Below are 19174 nucleotides of genomic sequence, written 5' to 3' on the forward strand. Positions count from 1 at the left end.
ACAGAGAAGGCAAATCTGTTACTATATGTCCCAATAAAAATATAACACAGAGAAGGCAGAAACTGTGTTATACAGGTCGGTACAGAATAAAACAAATATAACACAGGAGACCAAACACTGTGTTGTAGAATATCAAAATTTCAAAGGTGGTCGGTCAGTGACGAAATAAAAAGGGACATTATAAGTCGTAATATCACATCCCAATAAAAGCGTGTGACAGTAAAAAGGTGCCCGTTAACAATTGAGTCGGTCAAGTCTCTATCCAGATTCAAAAGGATAGTGCAAAGTCCTGTATGTAAAACAAATTTGAGAAGCATGGTTGTTCTCAATACTTGTTGGGTCGTGATCGGTATAGAGTGAAGTAGTGTTCATGCTACACATCTTCACGAAATATCAGAGCAATGCTGTGTCAAGATTACAGAGGAGCAAGAAGACAAGATTTGTTTGTGTGTCTTTATATGTTACGGAATAGGTACATTTTGGTTGTCAAAACTTTCATTTTTATTTTGACATTTTCTTGATCTTTTAAAATAAAATTATAATTTAATTTAATCAACAGACTTGTTTAATAATTTAAAGATATAGTTTTTTGTGGGGACCTTTTGTAAAATCATTAGTCTGATTGTAGTTGTAAATTTCTTTATATTCTAATGTCATAAAATCAGTGACACCACTGAATTCCTACCAGCGCTTTTACTCACTGAGTCCCTACCACCAGCGCTATTACTCACCCAGTCCCTACCACCTGGGCGGGGTTCCTGACCTCCAAATGTGGGCAGGGGGGTTCATACTGTGTCTTCTATCCCCTTATATCTGTTTTCCAACATGCTTTCTGTCTTTGTCTTGGAATGAGATTACTTGGTTTTGTCCTGGTCCTGGCCGGATCCCCTGGCTGAGAGGGAAGCAGTCGAATGTATAGTTAGTTTTGGGAGATGATATTTTTTTCATTGTAAATCATCTCTCTGTTATGTACTGTATTATGTTTTATTTACATATTATATTTGATTTGTTAACATTTGAGTGTATTCCTCTTAGTCGGGACCTGTGCTTGTGTCTGGATGAGACTTTTAGGTGATCTTAAACTGAGTACTTTGATGGTGTGCTCTTGGAATCTACATCTGTTTCCCATTTGAACAAATTCCCCTTTGTCTTACCTTTTCTTGGGTGCTTTAATTGAATTCTATAACTTTTTACTATCCCATTTCTTCCTTTTTACTGGCGCTGATATGACCTTAATGTGTTGCAAGCGCCGTAAAACCCTCAAAAACAAAATAAATACACAAACAGTCCCTACCAGCAGCGCTTTTACTCATTGAGTCATAGAGCTTTTACTCACAGAGTCCCTACCACCAGTGCAATTACTCACCGAGTCCCTTCCACCAGCGCTTTTACTCACTGAGTCATAGAGCTTTTACTCACCGAGTCCCTACCACCAGTGCTATAACTCACCAAGTCCCTACCACCAGTGCTATAACTCACCAAGTCCCTACCACCAGCGCTTTTACTCACTGACACTGTCCCTACCACCATGTGCTATTACCGAGTTATAGAGCTTTTACTCACTGAGTCCCTACCACCAGTGCTTTTACTCTTCGAGTCCCTACCACCAGTGCTATTACCGAGTCATAGAGCTTTTACTCACTGAGTCCCTACGACCAGCGCTATTACTCACTGAGCCCCTACCACCAGCGCTATTACTCAGCGAGTCATAGAGCTTTTACTCATCGAGTCCCAACGACCAGCGCTTTTACTCACTGAGTCCCTACGACCAGCGCTATTACTCACTGAGTCCCTACCACCAGCGCTTTTACTCGTTGAATCCCTATCACCAGCACTTTTACTCGCCGAGTTCCTACGACATGGCTATTACTGAGTCCCTAACCAGTGCTAATACTATTAGCCACCAAATCCCTACCACCAGGGGGGACAATATAAGCTCAGATTAGACCCCAAAAATTCTTACAGTGATGCAGAAAAAAACAACGAACAGATCTCTTTCAAATTTACACAAAATGTTTCTTACAACAAGATGGATAGGTTTAGCAATAGTCTTGAAAATAAATTTTTCAGAATTTTTTTTCGATTTCTTAGTGAAAATTTGGTGTGACATGACAGGAAAAAAAATTGATTTAAAAATTCATAAAACTGCTAAATTTTTGTTTAGCCCAAAACCCAACCATCATGATGCAAAACACATCATAAGAAAAATTCTGACCAAATTTGAAGACAATCTGATGGGAAACAATCCAGATGTGAATGTTAGAAAATCAGAGAATGACGCACAATGAAATTTTGAGAAAATGAAAAATTTGTCTTTAATTTGATAATAAAGCTAATTATGCAGACAAAGGCCAACATTCATCAAGTATAACCAATATGGAACAAGAAAACAGTAATATTTTATAAATTGATCAAATTCTGAAAAAAATTATAAACGATTCGCTAACCCATACCTCTAAGAAAAAAAATTGCGAAATAATTTAATATCTGCTGTTATTCACCAAAAAATTACTTTAGTGGTCAAATATGCTTTATAGTTCTAAAATTCTTTAATTATATCTCATGAACTAATAATGTAATGTATAATTTGATGCTAAACACCAAAAATAACAATTAAAAAAAAAACTTTTTTAAGGGGCAACATAAGCTAAAATTAGACGTAAAACCCTAAAATTTCTAACATACATGCACCAAAAACTAGCATAAAAATTTCTTTCAAATTTAAACACAATGTTTCTTTCATAAATAGCTATATCATGAAAACTCTTGGAATAATTTTTTTAGAATTTTTATTTGATTTCAACTGAAAATTTAGCGCGGATCGACAGGAACAAATGAATTTTAAAATTTATAAAATTGCTAAATTTTAATTTACCCCCAAACACTTACATCATGATGTTTTTTTTTTGTTTGTTTGTTGCTTTAGGTCTCTTCCAACACAATTGAGGTTATATGAGAGACTGCTGAAACAAAAAAACAAGCAATCTAACAAAAATAGTACAAATGTCAATCAAAATCATAACCTAAAGATATCATCATAAGCTAAATTATAAATAACCAAGAACAAACAGGCAGAGGATTTACAGGAAAAAAATATCCCCTGTCAAAAATACAATCACAAACCAAAGAAGCAGGATAGGCTAGTAAAGAGAAGAAGAAACGACATCACTATCGGATCGTACACCCATGCGAACATCATAGGTATATGATTCAAGGATGATGCTCCCATCCAACCACCCTCACATCATGATGTAAAACACATCATAGAAAAGATTCTGAATAAATTTGAAGATAATTTAAAGGAAAATGATTGAGGTAGGATTGCTAGAAAATCAGACAAATGACATAAAACAGACATTTGAGAAAGCGCAAGCTTTTTCTATAATTTGACATAAAGTTAAAAGGCTGATTTTGCAGACAACTAAAAGAAATGATCCATCAAACTTTCAAAATATGACCGTAATAGGACAAGAAAACGAAAATTTTGTAGATTGATCTAAGTCTAAAAAAAATTATAATCAGTTCACTAACCCATACCCCTTAGATAAAAAAAAATGCTGTAAAATTGATTTTTTTACGCCCAGAGATAAAATAATTTTGTGGTCAAATATGATGTCATACCTTATGAATTCATCATTATAATCACAAAACCTAATTATTTACTGTATACAATAGGTTATACAGATGATTTCTAGATATATTAAATGATTTTTCAAAATATGATATGGCACGCTATCCTCATTTTTCATTTTTTTATTCTACTTGAGAGACAAGTCGTATAAAATTAGATATCTAGTCAAGTTGAACTGCAAAATCAATTCTATTTTAGACAATAAAACAGTTAAATAGTGCACTAGCTCTGAATAAAAAGCAATTTGCTTTCCCAAACCCTTGAAAATCTTACAGAAAAAGTCAACACTACTTGTTTGCCACCACTTTTTTTGTAGTTCCACAAAGAGGGTTGATCCTGCTCTGGATGGAAAAATTGAAATAAAAAAGAGACACATTTCATTAGCAATTTTTGGAAATGGCATTATTGTCATAAAATGCATTTGTCAAAGACATAGCAATTTTTAAAAAATGATCATTATTCACACCAACACACTTGAAATTTCATTGGTTTTACATCCATAGAACAAAACTCTTGGCAACAAACTATAGTCTGTCGTTAAGTTAATACATTCAGTAGTAATTCAATTCAAATGATGCTTTGCCATTTTCATTTAGAAAAATGAGCATTTATTTTATTGATCACCAATAAAAAATGTAAAGGCGCAATGGAGATTTGAAAACATTACTAACCATTGTCAAAAAGTGCATGCAGACACTCTGGTCTGCTGGCCCAGATGATGGTTTGCTGATTGATGAGTTTTGCCACAGGCAAAGGTTTGCCTCAACACACCTTGCCAGAATAGCCCTTGAGCCAGCATCTTTATGGATTGTCAGGACACCAGTAACGTCAACAGTGTTCTTTCATGTTAGCTGTCGATGAAAACAAAAAATTAAATTAAATTCACTACAGCAAAATAGGCACATACATGCCAATGCTAAAGTTTATAACAGCAACACTTCGCATGTTGAACGGGACATAACGTCTGTTAGGCGATATTACAATTACTTCGGACAGAGACAACGCAGTTAACGGCCAAGTACACATTTTACAACTGAGTCCGGTGAGAGAAAGTGAGCAAAGTGCCTTTTCCAAGGGCTCAACTATGCGCCGAGCGAGGCTCGAGCCCAGGACCTTCCGGTCCAAAAGCGAGTGTCATACCACTACGACATAGCCGTACGTAATTTTTAAAAATATAATAAAAATAATCACACTAATATAATTATCTCACATTGTCATCATCATAGGCATTTCAAAACTACTAATAATACTACCACTACAGATATCTTATCATTATAAAATTTTTCTCTCTCTCTCTCTCTCTCTCTCTCTCTCTCTCTCTCTCTCTCTCTCTCTCTCTCTCTCTCTCTCTCCATGAACATAACATACAAAACCCAATTTTCCGATATAAAAAAACAGCCCCCCCCCCCCAAAAAAAAAAGTTTTGAAAAAGTATGGACGATGTGTCGGCCATAATAAAGATAATAACAATAACTGAATGAAAAGTATTTTTTTAAAGGACCCTGAGCCTGGAATGTCGTGAGTACTCGAAACCTCTTGATCGTGATAAAATTAGCAACCTTTTGACTGGGGATCAGGGCCTTCTAAAAATAGTATCGGGCCTGTCCAACCGAATTGCGCGAGTTCTCTGCTGGGCTTAAAAGTTAAAACCCCGCGAAAGGACCCTGAGCCTGGAATGTCGTGAGTACTCGAAACCCCTTGATCGTGATAAAATTAGCAACCTTTTGACTGGGGATCAGGGCCTTCTCTGGGGATCGAACATTGAAACACCTGGTTTTAATCGCCTGACATGGAAGGATGATTTAAATTATTTGGGGGGGGGGGGGGGAATTAGTATTTCAATTTTTTTAAAACCCTGTTATTGTTATTTTTCACAAAATAAAGTAATAAAGTTAAGTAATTCGCGGTTAGCGACAAATGTGTCGTCAGCTGATGCACAATCAACAAACACACAACCCCAAAGCATGTTTAGTTATAAAAATAAGAAATGAATTAAAATGTGCATTTCGTATGCTTACCTTGTAAACTGAGTATTCTGTGACTTGAAAAGAGTGAAGAATTACCAAAGTCCGTCAAAATCAACTTGTAATAATAGTTATAATGTGATTGTGATGAGATGAAGTGGTCACTTTTTGACTTCCAGACTTCCAGATAATTCATTGTATATTGCAGTTCTATCCGTATAAAATGTTATATTTTTAGTAATTACGCAAATTCTATTTTTAGTAAGAGTACAAATAAGCTCTGGCGTTATTTGCAGTGGTAGTACAAATAAGCGTAGCCAACAATCATACATGTATCTGCAAACAACAGAACGTTTTCATTTTACATTGAGATGGGAAGGGGAAGGGATAACATTATAACAAGAGAGAGAGAGAGAGAGAGAGAGAGAGAGAGAGAGAGAGAGAGAGAGAGAGAGAGAGAGAGAGAGAGAGAGGGAGGGTGAGAGAGAGAGAGAGAGAGAGAGAGAGAGAGAGAGAGAGATGGGCGGATAGTAAGGGGGAATGGGTAAAGATGAAAGAAACAATGGGTTGCCTGATGACGTAGATCAAAGTCAAAGGATTGTTACAGCGGTGTTCACGGAGCGTACTTCGTGAAATTTTAACCTTTTACAGTGACACTGATTTTTTTCTCCAGATTGCTTATGCAGAATAAATCGTTTCCACCAAGAGAGCAGTAGTAAGAGTATATTTCGACTCGGGCTTCAATTAAACTATAAATCGCAAAGCTTGTCTTTTAATGATAACATTAAGACTAAGATCTGGAGTTTGGGGAGTGTAAGATGGAATCTCGCCATTAATGGTTAAAATTGTTTTGATTTAAAAAAAACAACTCACACACACACACACACACACACACACACGAGCGCGCGTGGTCACGACAGCGAGGACCATCACTGACAGAATGTTGCAACGGTAAACCGGTTTACGTGTACATAGATCCTGAGGCTAGATGCCCCGTTACCGTGTACGTAGGCACTCCCAAAAAAAAAGGAAGAAAGAAAGAGACACACACACACACATACTCACACACACACACACACACAGTCTCGCATCCTCTACGAACTAATTTTGCGCACCAATTTTTACTGCACTTATGCACCAAATTGCATACCTATCTAGGGACACTTTTTTCCGTATCTTTTTCTCAATAAACTTTTTAAAAAACCTTTGTTTTGCGCAGCTATTGCGCGGCAGGCGGCTGGCACTAGGGGGCACCAACCTATGGGTCAGACGAGAAAAACACACGATTTAGCGAGGAATGAATCATGAAAATATTTAGGATATAATTTCAAACACAACTTTTGAAATTCATCAAGGATTGTCTAGTACCGAATGTTTTTTTATAGAAAACAAATGTATCTTCAAATCTAAACTGCTTTTGACGGTAAGCGGTAAGTTTTTATTTATTTTTCTGTCCAAACGAATTATTTGTCCTGGTTATAGAAGCTAAGTATTGGTAACACCGGCTCAGCTCTCTAGTAGTGGTGGCCAGTGGTGGCGGTGGGTAAACGAATGATGATGTGGTGGTTGTTAGTTGTGGTGGTAGGGATGTTGATGTAGTGACTGTGGTGAGTCTTTTTTTACTTAAAGAATTGTGATGGTGATGGACGAAGATAAACCACCATTTAGGCCTGGAATGTTCATTTTAGATTAAATGATTAATAAATGAGTTAAAGTTAAAAGATAGAGAGGGCAGGAGAGTATTCAAGTTTTGAACACAACATGTCGAACACAAGCTGTTAAAAAGTGGACAAGAAGAAATTTTCCAAATATCGGTCTAAATTGGTATACCTCTTAAAATTAATAAAATCCTCAAAGCGTATTCCTGCCATGCCTGAAACTGTATCGCTTTTCATTTCATAACTGGGAGGCTAAATATATGATGAAGCCATCATTTCGTCTCTCACTTGTGCCAGCCAAAGGAAATGGTCTATGGGCGGGGGAAGTGAAGGGGTAGAATTTGTCGATAGAAACGATCACCAGTCGCCTCATCAAACAAAATTTTGATGATTTTGTCGCATACATATCATCATTTTCTGCAAAAATACCTTTCTCTTATCCCTGAAATGAACTGAAGGGTTGTCTCTCCCCACATTTCTTGTTTCCATCTCAAAGTATAATTTCAATATCATTGACTTATAACATAAATATTAAAATAATGAGCGCTCTTTGAGCGTTGTGTTCTTAATGTAGTGCATCCGGTTAAAAGAATACTTTCGCTTTCACTATATTTGTTGTAGTCGGTGGTGCATTGGGCATCTTATGGATGTGATGAAATTAGAAGTCAATTTTGTGTAATCATTTCATATCATGTCACGAATTGTATTAGATTTGTGTTCTGAAATTCTGAGATTGTATTATGGAGACCTTGTGTCTTCAGTCGGAATGTATTTACTTCGTAAGAAAGCGAGCAATATAATTACAATCTCTCGGAGTACAAACACTGATATCCATCAGGTAGGTTGTCGGTAAGGCAAGGGAAGGGCTGTCTATTAACTACTAGAGTGGCTAACTAATACTAGGTACTTTGGTAAACGTACATTTGGCACTCCAGCAGTGAGCTTGTAAATGACCTAGTGACTGTGACCCGATTTTTAAGGACTTGAGTGAAGGGTCTCAAAAAAAGGATTCATATCTGTGGGAACTGAATTGTTGTGTTTCAATGTATTTCAGTTTGTTGATGCCGCTTGGCAATGAAGTTGTTGTTGGAATAGTTTTTTATGTTGTGTAGCTCGTCCAACTGTTATGTTTTATTTCTTCCAGTGTGAGTTTTTGACGTCACATCAATAGGTATAAGTATAAAAGCCTTGCCTTCTTTTCCATCTTACTTCTGAATTCTCACTTCTTTTTATTCAGAATGGACTGTTACTTGACAATAAGTCAAATATTGACTTTGTATGTTATTACTGAATTACCGGGTTATTCGTGAGGTGTCGAGATGCAAATAATAATATGAAAGTGTCTAATAGGGAGACCAATATTTTGGTCTTTTGCGTGTTTAGTTTTTCTTGTATATCCTCTACTGTGAAGACCCTATTTTTCTATTTCTTTTTTGATAATCATAAGTTACAACCCGCTGTAACTAAGGTGGGAATGGGACGAAGTTAATTTTTCAGTCTTTTTGACTTTCGCCTGTTAAGAACACTGAATAATGTCTTAAATATTTTAGAAATATTTTTCTGATGAGAATTTACTCTTATACTGAAAATAAAATGGATATTGATGGGATTGATTTTTCGACCAGGGATTCCACATTCATATGCTGAAAGCGGGTAACTTTAATGTAGGATAGTCTTTACAAGTGAAAAATCACAGATGTCACAACATATGATATGTCACTTTGCCAGCTATAACTTTTAATTATCCATGCCTAGTCTTTTGCTATTCCAAAAATTATAGTGGCTAGCCGTACTTAAGGACGGGTAGACTGGCAGGCTAGACGTCATTAAGTACGGGGGGGCACAGGAGTCTAGCCGTACTTATTCTGGGGCCTTGACCCCTGGTCGTGTCAAAGGTCACATCCGGTAAGTCGACCGTGGTGGGCCGTGGCGCCAACCGCGAAGCCATGATTGTTTTCTCCCGATTTACGAGCATCATCAATTTCAATACGTAGTATTTCAATAATGGCCATCGCTATTGGTGACAATTTTTCATCTTATCAACAATTGCCAAAATGCAGTTAAGCAGTTGCAGACTGAGACTGACACCATTTTTATTCGTCAGGATTCTGTAAAGGTAAGAATTTGTCTTTTCTTCTTTTCTTTTAAAAAAAATTCTCAGTCAAGGCTCGGACTAGGACAGTGTAAAAAGTATTCGAGCGGTGGCGATATTTATGATGAGATATAATATGAATGAATGAGAAAGTAATTGTATTGTAATATCAACACGCCTTACTGACTGGCGCGTGTGTCATGTGTTCTGCATTCCAATTTGATCTTTATATGATGGATTAATCCTTCGTTGAGTTTATTTCTAGAGTACTGGTGTAACTGTAAATGTAACAACTGGGCTGGTGACTGGTGGGCAGTTTAGTGAGCAGCAGCAGTGGTAGTGGAACTCAAATTGTGATCCACTCGCCCAGAAGTATAAATTGTTACTGCAAATTGCCGAGCACATTGGTTGGGGGGGGGGGGGGGAGGGGAGGCAGTAACTCTAAAATTGTGGGAGTTGGTAATTGGTCGGAAACATCCAGTTTTTGTCATTCCAGCACTAAGCTAATTAGTGGCTGTGACTGTGACCCGATTTTTAGGACTTTGGAGTTGGAGTGAAATGCCTCATGATGATGATATTGATAATGACAATGTGTCACATAGTCTGTAGATATACAGTATTGTCAAATAATGAAAAACGATATTATTATCATTATTAATATTAATATTACTTTTTTTTCAATTTATTTTGTTATTATTATTATTATTATTATTATTATTATTATTATTATTATTATTATTATTATTATTATTATTATTATTATTATTATTTATAATTATTAACTTAAGCAATGGCATTGGTATGTGCCATTTTCACTGCAGTGAATTTAATTAATTTTTTTTTTCATCGACAGCCAACAGGAAAGAATTCAGTTGACCGTACTGGTGTCCTGACAATACAATCAAGAAAGATAGCTGGCTCAAGATGTGTTGTGGCAATCTTATCAATCAGCAAACCATCATCTGTGCCAGCAGAGCAGAGTATCTGCAAGCACTTTTTGAAACTGGTTAGTATTGTTTTCAAATCTTCATAGCGTCCTTACATTTTTATTGGTGATCAATAAAGTACACTCGAGCACGGAAATTTCGAACAAGTTGGGACCACGCCTATTTGTTCGAGGTTTTTGTGTTTTCGAGTTTTCCAAATTTGAGGATTTTATGGACGTAAATGAAAATGTGGGTGGTCTTGATAAAATTCATATGATTATAGCTCTCCGTTATTATGAACTCTGTCGAGAGTCGATAGTGAGACTATTCAATTTCCTTTTCTCGGCCAGTTCAACACAATTCGCGAAAAAAAAAATTCAATGGACCACAAGGGAATGTCCAGTTTGTTTGAGATTTTCGTTTTGCCAATACTAATGTAATAGAGGGTTTAAAACTGGGCATTGTACCAAGTTTGAGATTTGCATGCTCGGGTGTAAATGCTCATTTTTCTTAATGTAATTGACAAAGGATTATTTGAATTGAGTTACTACTGCATTTATGAACTTAATAGAGTTTGTTGCCAAGAGTTTTGGCCTGTGGATGTTAAACCAATGAAATTTCAACTGTGTTGGTGAGAACGATGACCAGTTTAAAAAAAATTGGTATGTGAATGATAAATTCATTTTATGACAATGATTTTAATTTTATAGCCATGTCTAAAATTGCTAATGAAAAGTCTCTTTTATTTCCATTTTTCAAACCAGAACAAGATCAACCCTCTTTGTGGAACTACAGAAAAAACAGTCGCAAACAAGTGGTGTTGACTTTTTTCCTGGAGGCGAAAGAAAATTTTTCTCCTATGAGTTTGCGAAAGAAAATTATTGCTTTTTATTTTGAGCTAGATATATTATCACCATTCAGCTGTTTTCTTGTCTAAAATAGATTTGATTTTGCAGTTCAAGTTGATTACATACTTATCTCACGAGCAGTAGCCTATTTTAGAAATTGAAAAATGAGGGTAGTACGTCATATCATATTTTGCGAAATCATATTTCGAGAATTTTTAATATATCAAGGAATCATCTGATAAGTAATCTGGTAAATAATTAGTTTTTCTGATTACAATGATGAATTCGTAAGGTATAAATCAACTCTGACCATAAAATGAAAGAGTACGGAAATATTTTAATTTTTCAGCATTTATTTCTCGAGGGAATGGGTTAGCGAATCATTTATACATTTTTTAGACAGATCAATCTACTCAATTTTCGTCATCTCTTGTCCTATGATGCTCATTATTTTGAAAATTTTATGGATCAGCTTATGTCGAATTAGTGCTTTCTCAAATTTCCGTTTTATGTCATTTTCTGATTTTCATACAATCATACATGTCATTTTCCTTTAGATTGTTTTCAAATATATTCAGAATCTTTTTTGTGTGTTTTGCATCATGATGGAAGTATTTTGGGGGAAATTTAAATATGTAAGATTTTTTAATTTTAAAAATTGATTTCTTCCTGTCGATCAGCGCCACAATTTCAGTCGAATTAAAAAAAAATATTCTAAAGAATTTCTTTTCAAGACCAGTGGTAAACTCTTCCATCATTATCTAGTTATTTATGTAATATACATTGTGTGTAATTTTGGAAGAAATTTCTACGCTGGTTTTTGGTTCATCTATGTTAGAAATTTTAGTTTTAGGGTTTTACATCTAATTTTAGCCTATAGGGTGCCCCTTTAAAATGTAAAAAAAATATATTAAAGAGTTGTTTTTTTTTGGGGGGGGGGGGGGGATTTTTTTTTGTGTTTAACATCAATCACATTATTAGTTTATGAGATTAACTATAAATCATAATTGACCACCAAATTATTTTTAAAAAAATGAAAAATGGATGTCAAAAAAAAAAAAAAAAATTCTAAGTGGTATAGGTTAGCGAATCAATTATATATTTTTTTTCCAGAGTTTGATCAATTTTCAAAATTCTACTATTTACTTGTTCCATATATATTGATGATACTTTGGAATTTTGATTGATGTTGTCTGCAAAATTAGCTTGTTTATCAAATTAAAGAAAGATTATGTTTTTTCTAACAAATCCATTTTGCATCATTTTCTGATTTTCTAACATTCATATCTGGATTATTTTCCATCAGATTGTCTTCAAATTTGTCAGAATCTTTCGTATGATGGGTTTTGCATCATGATGGATTTGGCTTTGGGCTAAACTAAAATTTAGTAGTTTGAATTTTTAAATTGTTTTTTTTCCTGTCGTTTCATGAGTGCCATATTTTCAATCGTAATCGAAAAACAATTCTTTAAATAAATTTTTCAAGACTTGCTAAACCTATCCATCATGATGTTGCTCTTGCTGTAGGAAACATTGTGTTTAAATTTGGAAGGTATCCGTTGGTTTTTGGTGCATCACTGTAGGAATTCATTTTTTTTTTTTGGGGGGGGGGGGGGGGGGGTTGGTGTTTGGTCTAAATTTAGCCTATATTGTCTGTGGAATTGAAGACATTTAAATATATATCCACTAAATGTGCTTAAAGCGCTTTACAAGGGGTCCCTGGTCAACAGCAACATTTAACATGTTGGACAGGACAGGACATGAGGCCTGTTAGGCGATATTACAATTCTTTGGACAGAGACAACACTGTTAACGGCCAGGTACTCATTTTACACCACGGTACGGTGAGAAAATGAGTAAAGAGCCTTTTACAAGAAATCACTCGAACCCATGACCTTCCGATATGAAAGCAAGTGTCATACCATAAGACCACATTGCTGCACATTTAATTTTTTTTGGTGTGTGTTCGTCATCAAATTAGACCTCCTACCACCTAAAAACAACAGGGAATACCAATATTGGCATTGCAATAAAAAAACGGATTTTTGACTATCTCATCTCATGTAGTTCCATATCTGAAGCAGACGTCGGAGGTCATCTTCCGCCAAGCTGATCTACTCTTGCCAATTCTATTAAAGCAGCGCCACCTTTCTCAGCTTCATCTGTCCAAGCTCTTATCCCTTTCAAGTACGTTATTCTTTGTCTTCCTCTTATTCTTTTTCCATTCATCTTTCCAGTCAAGGCGAGTATTTCCAAACCAGGGTGGCATATAATGTGTCCTAAAAATTCCATTTGGCGTTTGATGATTTTTGTTATCAGTGATCTTTTTCTGTTTGCCATTTCTAAAATTTCTTCATTTCTTTTCTTTTCCATCCATGACCCCCTCATCATTCTTCTGTAAAACCACATTTCCACTGCCTCCAGTATTTTAACCATGGTCTTGTTTATGGTCCAGCTCTCACAACCATATAGCAGCACAGACAGTACATAGCAATCCAGGACTTTGATTTTTGTTTTCATGCTAATATTCCTGTTTTTCATAATTGTATGCAGCTGGTTGAATGCATTCTTCGCCATACCTATTCTTTTCTTTATTTCACAATCTGATTTTCTATTGGATGTTACATTGAAGCCTAAATATTTGAAACATTCAACTTGTTGTATTGTTTGTCTATAGGTCCCCCTTTTAAGGTGAAATATTTCCTATCTCAGATGGTTTGTTTTAAGCGGACTGTAGTGCGTTCCACTGTGGGATTTTTTTTTTTTTTTTTCATATAATTGTATTCACTGTCAGTGGTGACATATAATTTTACTGCCTAGTTTTGATCTCCATTACACACTATCCCTACCACTACCACCAGTGCTTTTACAGACTGAGTCCCTACCATCAGGGCTATTACGCACTGAGTCCCTACCACCAGCGCAATTAGCCACTGAGTCCCTACCACCTGTGATTTTGTAGACATTGGGTCCCTACCACCAGCGCAATTAGCCATTGAGTCCCTACCACCTGTGATTTTGTAGACATTGGGTCCCTACCACCAGTGTTATTAGCCACTGAGTCCCTACCACCAGTGATTTTGTAGATATTGAGTCCCTACCATCAGTGCTATTAGCCACTGAGTCCCTACCACCAGTGATTTTGTAGACATTGAGTCCCTACCATCAGTGCTATTAGCCACTGAGTCCCTACCACTACCACCAGTGATTTTGTAGACATTGAGTCCCTACCATCAGTGCTATTAGCCACTGAGTCCCTACCACCAGTGATTTTGTAGACATTGAGTCCCTACCATCAGTGCTATTAGCCACTGAGTCCCTACCACCAGTGATTTTGTAGACATTGAGTCCCTACCACCAGCGCTATTAGCCATTGAGTCCCTACCACCAGTGATTTTGTAGACATTGGGTCCCTACAACCAGTGTTATTAGCCACTGAGTCCCTACCACCAGTGATTTTGTAGACATTGGGTCCCTACCACCAGTGTTATTAGCCACTGAGTCCCTACCACCAGTGATTTTGTAGACATTGAGTCCCTACCACCAGTGTTATTAGCCAGTAAGGCCCTACCACCAGTGCTATTAGCCTTTGATTCCCTATCACATCACCAGTGCAGTTAGCCACTGAGTCCCTACCACCAGTGCTATTAGCCAGTAAGTCCCTACCACCAGCGCTATTAGCCACTGAGTCCCTACCACCAGTGTTATTAGCCATTGAGTCTATACCACCAGTGCTATTTGCCATTGAGTCCCTACCACCAGCACTATTGGTCACTGAGCCCCTACCACCAGTACAATTAGTTACTGAGTCCCTACGACCAGTGCTATCCAGCCATAGAGACCCTACCACCAGTGCTATTAGCCACTGAGTCCCTACCACTACCACCAGCGCTATTACAATTATTACTATTAGCTGTTGAGTCCCTACCACCAGCGCAATTAGCCATTGAGTCCCTAACACCAGTGCTATTTGCCATTGAGTCCCTACCACCAGCGCAATTAGCCGTTGAGTCCCTTCCACCAGTGCTATTTGCCATTGAGTCCCTACCACCAGTGCAATTAGCCACTGAGTCCCTACCATCAGTGCTATTAGCCACTGAGCCCCTACCACCAGTGCTATTAGCCATTGAGCCCCTACCACCAGTGCTATTAGCCACTGAGTCCCTACCACCAGTGCTTTTAGCAACTGAGTCCCTACCACTTGTGCTATCCAGTCATAGAGACCCTACCACCTGTACTATTAGCCACTGAGTCCCTACCACCAGTGCTATCCAGCCATAGAGACCCTACCACCAGTGCTATGAGCCAGTGAGTCCCTACCACCAGTGCTATTAGCCACTCCCACTACCACCAGCGCTATTACTATTATTACTATTAGCCATTGTCATCGAGTCCCTACCACCAGTGCTATGTACCATTGAGTCCTTACCACCAGCGCTATTGGCCTTTGAGGCCCTACCACCAGTGCTATTAGCCATTGAGTCCCTACCACCAGTGCTATCCAGCCACTGAGTCCCTACCACCAGTGCTATGTGCCATTGGGTCCTTACCACCAGCGCTATTGGCCTTTGAGGCCCTACCACCAGTGCTATCCAGCCATAGAGCCCCTACCACCAGTGCTATCCAGCCACTGAGTCCCTACCACCAGTGCTATTACCCATTTGAGATAGAACAAAATTGACGTCACTCAGTTCTTTATTATCGTTTTTAGCCATTTTTTAAATGATTAGTTCTCATTGATTGTATCAAGACAAAACTATAAAAGGTTGAGGTTACACATCGATTAGTAGAGTGGTATCACGGAGATCAGTTTTCCCAAATAATTCCAGGTGATGGGGAAAAACACATCCGGTTAAAAAAGGTTTTGACGAAATATGCAGTGAAGACATGCGAAGGCAAAATATGCCACCGCACATAATAATAATAATAATAATAATAATAATAATAATAATAATAATAATAATAATAATAATAATAATAATAATAATAATAATAATATAATAATAATAATAATAATAATAATAATAATAATAATAATAAATAATCTACCAATCCTTAAGTACGGCTAGCCTGCCAGTCTGGCTGTCATTAAGTACGGCTAGACTGGTAGGCTAGACGTACTTAAGTATGCCTAGACTGGTAGGCTAGCCGTCATTAAGTACGGCTAGCCTTTTCCAAATTATAAAGTCAGAAAATCAGAAAATTAAATGCTTATGATAAACCTTTCTGGTTATTTCCCTTTACAACTCTGTGACATATAATGTACTCGTTGCTTTTCATTTCTTTTGTAATTCTTGTTGTTTTCAGACGAAAGAAGCCTTATGTGTTTTGATCCAACAAAATATTGTAAGGTTTGAGCAAGTTAAAGGTGGCATCATTGAGTATGAGGCAATTGCAGAGGAGGTATTGCACAGATTACAGTATTCCCATTATATCCATTGTGCCAAGAAGCTCTATGGAGATGCTGCAGAATTACTGATTGAGGAGCTTTTGCTTCAAGGACAAGCCACACTTGGGGAGACTGTTGAAAAGACCACATGCAAGCTTAATGAATCAATTGCATCAAATAATTCGTGTTAGTTCTGCTCTTATCAAAGTCTTGATTGTCATTCTGAATTACTATTATGAATCAATGTCAATCAGTGGCTAGCGGTGTAAATACAGTGGTCTCCGTTTATAAACAGGAATCAAACAGTGTGCTTATGCTGTTAGTTTGCAAATATATAATTTTCACCAGTCAATTAAAAAGACATGTTATCTATTTTTTTTTATTTTTTTTTTTTGGGGGGGGGGGGGGGGGGGGGGTATGTTTTTGTTAAGGTTAACCCAATAATTTTCTGTCACATTATGCAACAACACTATCCAGTAGGTTTTGGTTGAGGGGTAAAGAAACTCGGGATTGTGGTGCATATCTAAGTTTTCACTGGACAAAATCATGATTTCTTTGAACTAGTTTCGTTCTCACCTATTGTTTTGATGACATAGTCATAGTTGAACTGCTTTATTAATCTTTGTGACAGATGGTTCTCTCAAATGCATCCTTCTCCTCCCCCTCCCCTGAAATAAACAACTTTATGCTATACCACTTAGTGAGATAAAGAGATATACACATAAAAGGTGATGAATGTAAAGTGGCATAAAAACACAACTTATTCATAAGCTGACATTTTGCGATTGAATTAAAAGACTAAGACAGGGTGCCCAGAATTCTATTTTTAGTACGTAAGTCAAAATCTTTGCTTTGACAATTTCACTTTGCATTCTTTTTTTTTTCTTCTCAATTTTTTTAATGTAGAACCACATTCCTGAAGAAAATTGTCATTTTTAAGATTTTGAGATGACTTTGAATCATAAAGGAGGAAGCTTTATAAACTATAGATGCGTGTTTCAGACTTGATGTTTGTGAGATTCTCATTATAAAGTAGTTGAAAGCATTGATCAGTCATTGACAATATTATATCCAAACTTTAAAACAATTGATGACAGTGGATGTGGCCTTATTGCAAGTGGTTAGAGAATATCTCCATAAAGATCACAAAACTTAAGTATAAGAAAAAATTATTGACATCTCCATACCACTGCCAAAGGTTGAGTTTGAGATCCCAACGATGAAAATACAGGAACAAAAACTCTGAGCGAACTAAACATTTATATATCTGCTGAATGTTAATTATTGTCAACTTCGTTGCAAAGATCTTCAGGGAACTGTGAATATTGTAAACAAGAAGAAAATCATCAAAAGTAAAAATTATATAGAATTAAAGCAAGTGGAAACCACTACTTACCAGAAGACACAACATTTCAAAAGACATTTTTGCTTCAATCGTAGTTTTCGTATACCAACTTGGCACTCGAGAATCACGGGTTCACTCCCTGTCAGGGAATTATTTTTTAAATTTTTGTCTTTAGTTTGTGTTCACAGATCATTTTTATTGTTGTGAGAATTTTTTAAAGTGCTCTGTGTTTTCATTTTTAAATGTTTTATTTAAAATTCTTGTTTTGTTTTTATTATTTTTTTTTTTTGGTTTTGTTTGTTTTATCAATGTGGTGAAGGTTGTCTTAAGTTATTTTGCAAGTTTTGTCCACAAAGTAGGAATCCCTTTTTTTTAATTTGAAAAGTGATACTTTATGTATTCCTTAATTTTGAATTCATTTTATTTTTTTTATTTTTGTTTTATTTTAGTTATGGATGTCAATACACAAAAGTTCTCTCCATTCATGTCACATTTGTCTCTTAAAGTTATCTGAGTGCAATCTATTGAATTGTTACTTTTCATTGGTTTCTGAAGTTTTATATGATACAGTAGAAAAGTACAGTTTAATAGCATATTTCTGTCAGCGCTATATTTGTTTGTTTCAGTAAACTGAATGCAGTTCTATGAACTTTTACTTATCTATATTTTTTCAAAATTAAACAAACTTTTGTGACAAATGTCCTTTATTCTTTTATTTCCAGCACTTCCTCAAATCTCCCAGAATGTTGTTCGAGATAAAGTTTTGACATTGATAAAAGCTCGTCTTATAAGGAGGTGTGAAAATGTTTTGAAAAACAAGGAAGATAAAGCAATAGCCATTGATCCTTGCCCTGATCCTGAATCCCTTTTCCTGTTACCATCATCATCAGAATATGGTATGGAATGATAATAATAAGTTAAACTTTCTTCATCCAATACAGGTTTTTGAAATATTAGCCAGTGCTGATGCTTTTCAATGGAAATTAGCGATTTTGGAGACAGAGGAGGAATTTCCTCTTTTTCAACCGTTTCTCGGTTTTTCGCAAATTTTTTGAGAAATTATAATTCACTTTTCATTTCAACAAATTTTTCCATAAGCAATCGGTGAAAACATCTGAACTGTGCCTATCAATGATAGTTTAGCATCTCTGTTGCTGTAACATGGGAGTTAAATCCTAAAAATGAGGTAAAGGGCAAATGTTCAAAATGTTCTCCTCTTTCACTTTTTGTAACTATCAACACTGAATATCAATTTTTTATTGTTACTTATGTGAGCATTCCTCCTCAATTTATAAAGAAATTTTGCTCTAGCATAATCCTA

At 36.2% G+C, this 19174-nt stretch overlaps 2 protein-coding genes and 2 long non-coding RNA genes across 5 annotated transcripts in view; 2 read left to right on the forward strand and 2 right to left on the reverse strand.

The window, feature by feature from the left end:
- Positions 1 to 7581, reverse strand: part of LOC144964894 (lipid droplet-regulating VLDL assembly factor AUP1-like) — a 43333-nt gene extending 35752 nt beyond the window's left edge. Inside the window, exon 1 of the mRNA XM_078899626.1 lies at positions 7426 to 7581. Within this exon, the coding sequence (XP_078755752.1) occupies positions 7426 to 7490 (65 nt within the window). The 5' untranslated portion in view covers positions 7491 to 7581. The remainder of the gene's footprint in view (positions 1 to 7425) is intronic.
- LOC144964895 (uncharacterized) lies at positions 2286 to 5875 on the reverse strand. Its single transcript, XR_013643942.1, has 3 exons — positions 5650 to 5875; positions 4303 to 4482; positions 2286 to 3972 (listed from the first exon to the last, which is right to left on the reverse strand). It is a non-coding gene; the product is annotated as an uncharacterized LOC144964895 (long non-coding RNA).
- A 271-nt stretch (positions 7582 to 7852) lies between the features above and the next one.
- LOC144964896 (DNA-directed RNA polymerase III subunit RPC3-like) overlaps positions 7853 to 19174 on the forward strand; it is a 31564-nt gene continuing 20242 nt past the window's right edge. The window contains exons 1-3 of the mRNA XM_078899629.1: positions 7853 to 8091; positions 16427 to 16694; positions 18576 to 18749. Of these exons, the coding sequence (XP_078755755.1) occupies positions 7945 to 8091; positions 16427 to 16694; positions 18576 to 18749 (589 nt within the window). The 5' untranslated portion in view covers positions 7853 to 7944. The remainder of the gene's footprint in view (positions 8092 to 16426; positions 16695 to 18575; positions 18750 to 19174) is intronic.
- Positions 9095 to 11557, forward strand: LOC144964898 (uncharacterized). 2 transcript variants are annotated; one of them, XR_013643945.1, is made up of 3 exons: positions 9095 to 9369; positions 10199 to 10351; positions 11036 to 11557. It is a non-coding gene; the product is annotated as an uncharacterized LOC144964898 (long non-coding RNA). The 2 variants fall into 2 exon arrangements; XR_013643943.1 differs by lacking the exon at positions 9095 to 9369 and having other exon boundaries at positions 9945 to 10351.

The sequence above is a fragment of the Berghia stephanieae genome, chromosome 2 (genome assembly GCF_034508935.2).
Source record: "Berghia stephanieae isolate SIO BIC M18660-M18661 chromosome 2, UCSD_Bste_1.3, whole genome shotgun sequence".
NCBI classification, from domain to species: domain Eukaryota; kingdom Metazoa; phylum Mollusca; class Gastropoda; order Nudibranchia; family Aeolidiidae; genus Berghia; species Berghia stephanieae.